The sequence below is a fragment of the Hibiscus syriacus genome, unplaced genomic scaffold, assembly GCF_006381635.1.
Source record: "Hibiscus syriacus cultivar Baekdansim isolate YM2019G1 unplaced genomic scaffold, ASM638163v2 tig00008013_pilon, whole genome shotgun sequence".
NCBI lineage: Eukaryota > Viridiplantae > Streptophyta > Magnoliopsida > Malvales > Malvaceae > Hibiscus > Hibiscus syriacus.
This window is the reverse complement of record NW_024062150.1, coordinates 782,859-790,794: the sequence shown is the minus strand read 5'-3', so window position 1 is coordinate 790,794 and position 7,936 is coordinate 782,859. Positions and strand designations below refer to the sequence as shown.

The 7,936-nt window shown below is 29.8% G+C and overlaps 2 protein-coding genes across 2 annotated transcripts; both read left to right on the top strand.

The window, feature by feature from the left end:
• Positions 1-348: 348 nt before the first annotated feature.
• On the top strand, positions 349-994 carry LOC120201770 (pathogenesis-related protein 1-like). Its single transcript, XM_039202308.1, has 2 exons — positions 349-594; positions 678-994. Exons 1-2 carry the CDS (start codon positions 414-416, stop codon positions 974-976), a joined length of 480 nt encoding a protein of 159 aa, XP_039058239.1. The 5' UTR covers positions 349-413; the 3' UTR covers positions 977-994.
• Positions 995-5,581: 4,587 nt separating this feature from the next.
• Positions 5,582-6,387, top strand: LOC120201842 (major pollen allergen Bet v 1-A-like). Its single transcript, XM_039202377.1, has 2 exons — positions 5,582-5,834; positions 5,918-6,387. The coding sequence occupies exons 1-2, from the start codon at positions 5,654-5,656 to the stop codon at positions 6,214-6,216; spliced, it is 480 nt and encodes a 159-aa protein (XP_039058308.1). The 5' UTR covers positions 5,582-5,653; the 3' UTR covers positions 6,217-6,387.
• Positions 6,388-7,936: the final 1,549 nt, after the last annotated feature.

Sequence of the window (7,936 nt, the reverse complement as noted above, 5' to 3'; positions counted from 1 at the left end):
ATTCGAGAAAGAAAACTAATAACTATATTGGATATAGATCCAATTAAATATTAAAATTGCTAAAAGAGGATGCCCATGGAGGAGCCATGAGGCACTAGTTCTTTTTTAATTGCTTTGTCTTTGTACAAAGAAGAAGAAGAAGAGATTAAAATAAAATAAGTCATGAATGGGCCCATTTACTAAGAAATACTGGGGTGCCATTTTTGACCAAGAGAAATTCAATGAAAAATAAGAGCAACAATATTGGAAATAAATGCAATTAAAAATTGAAATAAATAAAGTTCCCAAACTTGAAGATGAGCCTATAAATAGCATCTTAAGTTGTCAGATCTTCCCACAGCTCAATCGTCCATCTTTTCACTTCTTATTAGCTCGAAAAAAGTCCCCTCGAAACTCCCAATTAATTTAGAAGAATGGGTATTGTGAATTACGAGTTTGAGACTACCTCTCCAATCTCCCCAGCCAGGCTTTTCAAAGCCGTCACTTTTGAAGCCGACAAGCTTTTCCCCAAGGCAGCCCCTCATGTAGTCAAGAGCGTTGAACTCCAGGGTAACGGTGGCCCTGGCACCCTCGTCAAGATCAACTTTGCAGAAGGTTACTTGTTTAATTCTCACTTTCATTCATTTTTGGAATCATGTGTTGGAGGTGAATAAACTAAACTTTACCTGCATATACAGGCCTTCCATATCAGTACGTGAAGCACCATGTTGATGCAGTTGATGAAGCCAATTTGTCCTACAGTTACAGTGTGATCGGAGGTGGGCCTTTGGGAGCCAAGCTTGAGAAAATATCTTTCGACAACAAGTTGGTTGCAGCTGCAGGTGAAGGGACCCTTGTGAAGAGCTCAATGAAGTTTTTCACTATCGGTGATTCCGCTTTCACTGAGGATGAAATTAAGGAACAAATTCAAAGAATGGATGGAGTTTACAAGGCTGTTGAAGCTTACCTCTTGGCTAACCCCGCTGTCTGCAACTAAGACCCTCATGTTTCCTTTTTCATCTTAAAACCAATACTGTCGTTTGCTTATTCCAATAAGAGTGACACGGTATGGTCGCCGGGATTTCATCATCCTTATTTCCATTACAGTTTGAGTTGTATCGTCTTTCATCAAATAAAATGAACACATAAAATTGCAAAAAGAATTGGGTTCTACCTGCCTACAGTGTTGAGAAATAAATTTGAAAAAAAAAACATTTTCTTCATGAAATCTTTTGCATTAAACTAGGACCGTTTCACTCCAAACCCCTTTTGTTTCCTAGGCATGAACCTAAAGTGGCGAGAGACCCAGTCCATAACTATATTGATACTATTTTAGCAGAAATGAAATACCCAAAATTTTGGTTAGTGGTTAAAATGTATGTTTTGAAAGTTTAGTGATCAAAGTATAAAAGTGGAAAGTTTAGGGATCTAAGTAATAATTTTCCTAAAAATAATTTTTATTACATAGATAGTTTATTTTTGAAATTGAGGTTTTATTGAAATCAAGATTTTACTCCGGAATTTATGTTAAAAATTAGAAATGGTTAAAGTTTAATAAGAAATCGATAAATCGGATCGAATATATATTTTAAGAAAAATTCAAGGCTGATAAATTGGGTTTAAAAATATTATATCCTTATTTTAAAATGATGAAAAATAATATGAATCATTGAGTTTGAGGATTTAATTTCATGTTAAATTTAGACCGTTGGATTAAAGTGACATTATTGAATTTTTTTGAAAGTTACATGGACAAAACGGAAAGGGTGAAATAATTTGTTAATATTTAAATTTTGGAAGATGATAAGTTTGATGTAGCTTGGTTTGATGGTAATTATGAAGTTTTATTAAGGGTAAATTGGTCTTTTCATAATTAAATTAATATTAAATTCATTAAGCTTAAATATGACTAAATTAACATGAAATTAAGTTTAGAAATTTCATGAAACTTAGCCTAAAATCAACCACCAAGTAGTGAGTCTCCTCCAAAGGTAAGAAAAATTTTCTTTTCAATTTTTTAAGTAATTTCCTTTGGTTTTTGGATCGTGCCATGAAATAGAAAGTTATACACGAAAAACGCTATCATTTGGTACTAATATTGTATCCTAATCTTGCTTGTGTTGAAAGTTCCCAACTTTTAGGGTTTGTGTTCACATTAGGATTTATGGAATTAATAAACGATTTTGATGTTTTTGATGTTGTAGACTCATATACAAGCATGATTGATGATTAAAATCACTTGTACATGGCTATATAAGCTCAATCCTATCTTTAGGGGAAAGATGTATTTTGATGAAATTAATTTAGGGGTTTGATTGTAGAGGTCTTGAAATGTTGAATAGAGGTTGGTTTCATGTTTGAATCAAGTGAAAATCATGAGATTTACACCCTAAAGCATTCGACCTTGAGGAAATAAGTTGGAAAATTTTGTTGAAAATTCCTATGGGTTAGAAATGATATTTGGAAGGTTCTACAAGCCTTAGAAAAAAATTTGGGTCAATGAGTAATTTTTCAAAAGTTGAGGAACTTATTTGGAAATTTTGAAAAAAAAATTGTGGGTTGTTGTATACTTGTTCAATAATTATTGTACTATGCTGGAAATGTCTATTTGGGGACTGAAATTTAAGTTAAAATGTAATATTTAGCTATTTCAGAAAGTTGAAAAAGTTTAAGTACAAAATGATAAATATTAAAAAAATTAGTGACTTAAGTAGTAAATATGACATTGTTGAGGCATTGGGCTGAAAATTAAATGCTGAAAATTTATTGGGCTTATTTTGGGCTTAATTGAAGAATTTATGACAAGGGCCATTATGATTAAAAATGAAAAGTTAAGATGAATTTCAAAATAATTTGAAAATAATAGTACTTTTAAGTATTATTATTTTGTAAAAAATGTTAGTAAGGATACTAACATATTAATTTATATTTGTATGTGTGATTATGGATACTTGTGTAGACCGTAATCAAATTCGTGATACAAGAAAACCAAAAGGCGAGGAAAAAGTTCAAGAATAGTCGGATTTTGTTAGTAAGGCATAAGAGAGACATACCAGGTAAATGCATTTATTATGTACTTATATGATATGATGACGATTTGCGATGAGTCGACCTTTAATATTTTTATAAAATCATGTTTTACTATTTTAAAATATTTTCATAAAGTTTATGAAAATGATTTTACGAATAATTTTAAAGTATGAATTGCCCTAAAATAAATATATGAACTTTTATATTATTTTAACAACTATCTATGTTTCATAATAAATGTTTAATCAGCAAATTTGATTTAAAGGCCTATTGTATGTGCATTGAGAGTCATAGGTGCATTTCGACATACTTGAAGTATGATGATTATCGATCAATTTTGTTTAATGCATATGTTATATTTTCATATCAATACTTTTATGTACTTTCGGCATTATGTGTGCATTCATGTTATTCATAATGAGTTTATGAATTATCATTTCGATAATTAGTATAGTGTCGTTGTTGTTATAATACATATACTTTCGTTTAGCACTTATGTGCAACTCATATACCTTGCATTCTCATTTGATATACATTGAGCTATGAATAAATACTTTTGAATATATCGATTGATAGGTATGTTGGTATACTAAATTTTGTTTCGTAGGTTATTTGACGAAAACTTGACTTATCAAGTCAGTTTTATGTGTTTATCTATTTTATATGATAAATCGTATTTTGATCTTATAATGGTTTACTCATGTTTTTAAATGTTTTATTTATGTATGTCTCACTAAGTGAAAACTTAACGTGTGATAGTTTCATGCCTAGCTAATAACGTACAATCGGAGTAAGGTAGTGCAACTGATATCGTAAATTAAAGGTTGTCTCATCAGTAGTTGTATGACATCTTTAGATGTTTACTTTTGATATTACTAGTTGACATGTATTAGTTATATGATGATGCTTTGGTATGTATTTGACATATAGGTTGTAGTAGTATTTTATGTTCGAACTAAATTATATAAAAGTAAAAATAAAAAAGTAATATTACTATCAATTCATTTTTCTCTAGATAGAATAGGTTGTAAGAATGCTAGAATATAAAAATAAATAAAAAATAAAAAAATATTAACCGTCCACAATTAACATTAAATTTAATATTACTATCAATCATGCAAAAATTAAAAAGTAAAAAAAGTAAGCGGTGGAGAGGCGAATTAAATTATACAATATCTAAAATGAATAACTAGTTGATGATTCATGTTTAGCATCTTCAATTGAGTTCTCTGACTTGTTGGTGATTTATTTAATATTTAACAATATACCAAATATTAATATTTTAAAGATATATATATATATATTAAAATATAAAATAATTTAATTATATTAAATTCTTATTAAAAACTTATTTTATTTTAAACAATTTCTATCTAGAGAAAAGGAGAAAATGAATTTTATTCATAATAGATAATGAAGTTACAATCTAAGAGAAAATAAAGATATCAAGTAAGAACTTTTAATTATCTGCTCTAGAGATTATTAACTATATTTATTCTCTTGATAAAATAGAAAATAGAAAAACTTGCTAACTTCCCCCGGTTTTATTAATTAAAAGGAAAAATGACAACTATAATCAACTATATAAAAAATCAAAGAAAACTAATAACAATATTGGATATAGATACAATTAAAAAATAAAATAAGTCATCGATGAGACATTTACAAAGAAATACAGGGATGCCATTTTTGACCGATACCAAGGCAATGAAAAATAATATAACAATATTGGACAATTAAAAATTGAAATAAATAAAGTTCCTTAGTTTCATGATCAGCCTACGAATACCATCTTTATTCTTTTGTTGTCATAATTTCCCACACCTCAAAACATCCATCTTGGCTCTTTTTTTTTGGCACAAAAGAGGACCTTTCAAACTCCCAATTGATTTACAAGAATGAGACATGTGGATAAAAATATTTAAATTGTATTTTAGTAAAAAATATTAAATATATAATATAAATTCATCAAAATTTATATATCACTTTACATAGTTTAACACCACTTTTCATGACTAGATTAAAGTTTAGCATTCTCAGTTGAGTTCTTTGACTAGTGGATGAATTACGTAATATTTAATATTAGATCAAATATTTAAATTTTAAAGAGATGCATTAGAAGAAAAAGATATAACCATCATAAATTCTTTTAAGGCATTTATTTTCTTGATAAAACGGAAAATTGAAAAAATATCTAATTTGATCAAATAACTATAATCAATTATATAAAAAATCGAGAAAGAAAACTAATAACTATATTGGATATGGATCCAATTAAATATTAAAATTGCTAAAAGAGGATGCCCATGGAGGAGTCATGAGGCACTAGTTCTTTTTTAATTGCTTTATCTTTGTACAAAGAAGAAGAAGAAGAGATTAAAATAAAATAAGTCATCAATGGGCCCATTTACTAAGAAATACTGGGGTGCCATTTTTGACCAAGAGAAATTCAATGAAAAATAAGAGCAACAATATTGGAAATAAATGCAATTAAAAATTGAAATAGATAAAGTTCCCAAACTTGAAGATGAGCCTATAAATAGCATCTTAAGTTGTCAGATCTTCCCACAGCTCAATCGTCCATCTTGTATCTTCTTATTAGCTGGAAAAAACGACCCTCGAAACTCCCAATTAATTTAGAAGAATGGGTGTTGTGAATTACGAGTTTGAGACTACCTCTCCAATCTCCCCAGCCAGGCTTTTCAAAGCCGTCACTTTTGAAGCCGACAAGCTTTTCCCCAAGGCAGCCCCTCATGTAGTCAAGAGCGTTGAACTCCAGGGTAACGGTGGCCCTGGCACCCTCGTCAAGATCAACTTTGCAGAAGGTTACTTGTTTAATTCTCACTTTCGTTCATTTTTGGAATTATGTGTTGGAGGTGAATAAACTTAACTTTACCTGCAAATACAGGCCTTCCATTTCAGTATGTGAAGCACCATGTTGATGCAGTTGATGAAGCCAATTTGTCCTACAGTTACAGTGTGATCGAAGGCGGGCCTTTGGGAGTCAAGCTTGAGAAAATCTCTTTCGACAACAAGTTGGTGGCAGCTGCAGATGAAGGGACCCTTGTGAAGAGCTCAATGAAGTTTTTCACCATCGGTGATTCCACTTTCACTGAGGATGAAATTAAGGAACAAATTCAAAGAATGGATGGAGTTTACAAGGCTGTTGAAGCTTACCTCGTGGCTAACCCCGGTGTCTGCAACTAAGATTCTCATGTTCTCTTTTTCATCTTAAAACCAATACTGTCTTTGCTTATTCCAGTAAGAGTGACACGGTAATGGTCACCGGGATTTCATCATCCTTATTTCCATTATAGTCAAACAGTTTGAGATGTATCGCCTTTTATCAAATAAAATAAACACATAAAATTGCAAAAAGAATTGGGTACCACCTGCCTACAATGTTGAGATATATATTGGGGGAAAAACAACATTTTCTTCATGAAATCTTTTGCATTAAACTAGGACTGTTTCACTCAGATCCCTTTTGTTTCCTAGGCTTGAACCTAAAGTGGCGAGAGACCCAGTCCATAACTATATTCATACTATATTAGCATAAATGCAATACCCAAATTTTGGTTAGTGATTAAAATGTAAGTTTTGAAAGTTTAGTGGTCAAATTATAAAAGTAGGAAAAGTTTAGGGATCTAAGTGATAATTTTCTCAAAATAATTTTTATTACATAAATAGATAGTTTATTCTTGAGAGTGGGATTTTATTGAAATCAGATTTTTAATACGGGGTTAAAGTTCGGTAAGAAATCGGTAAATCAAATTGAATATAAATTTCGGAAAAAATTGAAGATGATAAACTAGGCTTAAAAATATTATTTTCACATTTTAAAATGATGAAAAATAATATAGATCATTGGATTTGAGGATTTAATTACATGTTAAATTTGGACTGCTTGATAGAAGTGACAAGATTAAAATTTTTAGAAAGTTACATAGACAAAATGGTAAAGGGTGAAATAATTTGTTCATCTTTAACTTTTGGAAGATGATAAGGTTAATGTGACTTGATTTGATGGTAATTATGAAGTTTTATTAATGGTAAATTGATATTTTCACAATTAAATGAATATTAAATTCATTAAACTTAAATAAGGTTAAATTAACATGAAATTAAATTTATAAATTATATGAAACTTAGCCTCAAATCAACCACCAAGCGAGTCTCCTCCAAAGGTAAGAAAAATTTACTTTTCAATTTTTTAAGTAATTTAATTTGGTTTTTGGATCGTGCAAAGTTGTTCTACGCGAAAAACGTTATCATTTGATACTAATATTGCATGTTAATCTTGCTTGTGTAGAAATATCTCAAATTTTAGGGTTTGTGTTCACATTAGGGTTTATGTAATTGATGAAAGATTGTGATGTTCTTAAGGTTGTAGAATCATATACAAGCATGATTGATGATTAAAATCACTTGTACATGGCTATAAAAGCTCATGTTGAATTTGGCCAAATCCTAGTTTTAGGGGAAATATGTATTTTGATGAAATTAATTTAGGGTTTTGATTGTAGAGGTCTTGAAATGTTGAATAGAGGTTGGTTTCGTGCTTGAATCAAGTGAAAATCATGAGATTTACACTCTAAAGCATTCGGCCTTGAGGAAATAAGTTGGGAAAATTGTTGAAAATTCCCATGGGTTAAAAATGATATTTGGAAGGCTCTACAAGCCTTAGAATTTTTTTGGGTTAATGTGTAATTTTTTAAAAATTGAAGGACTTATTCAGAAATTTTGAAAAAAGTTGTGAATTATTGTATAATTGTTCAATAATTATTGTACTATGATGGAAATTTCTATTTGGGGACTGAAATTGAAGTTAAAATGTAAAATCTAACTATTTTGGAAAGTTGAAAAAGTTTAAGTACAAAATGACACATATTGGAAATATTAGTGACTTAAGTAGTAAATATTGCAT

Excerpts from the sequence above, each read along its gene's own strand:
- LOC120201770 (XM_039202308.1), top strand. The coding sequence starts at position 414 with ATGGGTATTGTGAATTACGAGTTTGAGACTACCTCTCCAATCTCCCCA. Across the intron at positions 595-677 it reads CAAGATCAACTTTGCAGAAG|GCCTTCCATATCAGTACGTG; the intron begins GTTACTTGTTTA and ends CTGCATATACAG.
- LOC120201842 (XM_039202377.1), top strand. The coding sequence starts at position 5,654 with ATGGGTGTTGTGAATTACGAGTTTGAGACTACCTCTCCAATCTCCCCA. Across the intron at positions 5,835-5,917 it reads CAAGATCAACTTTGCAGAAG|GCCTTCCATTTCAGTATGTG; the intron begins GTTACTTGTTTA and ends CTGCAAATACAG.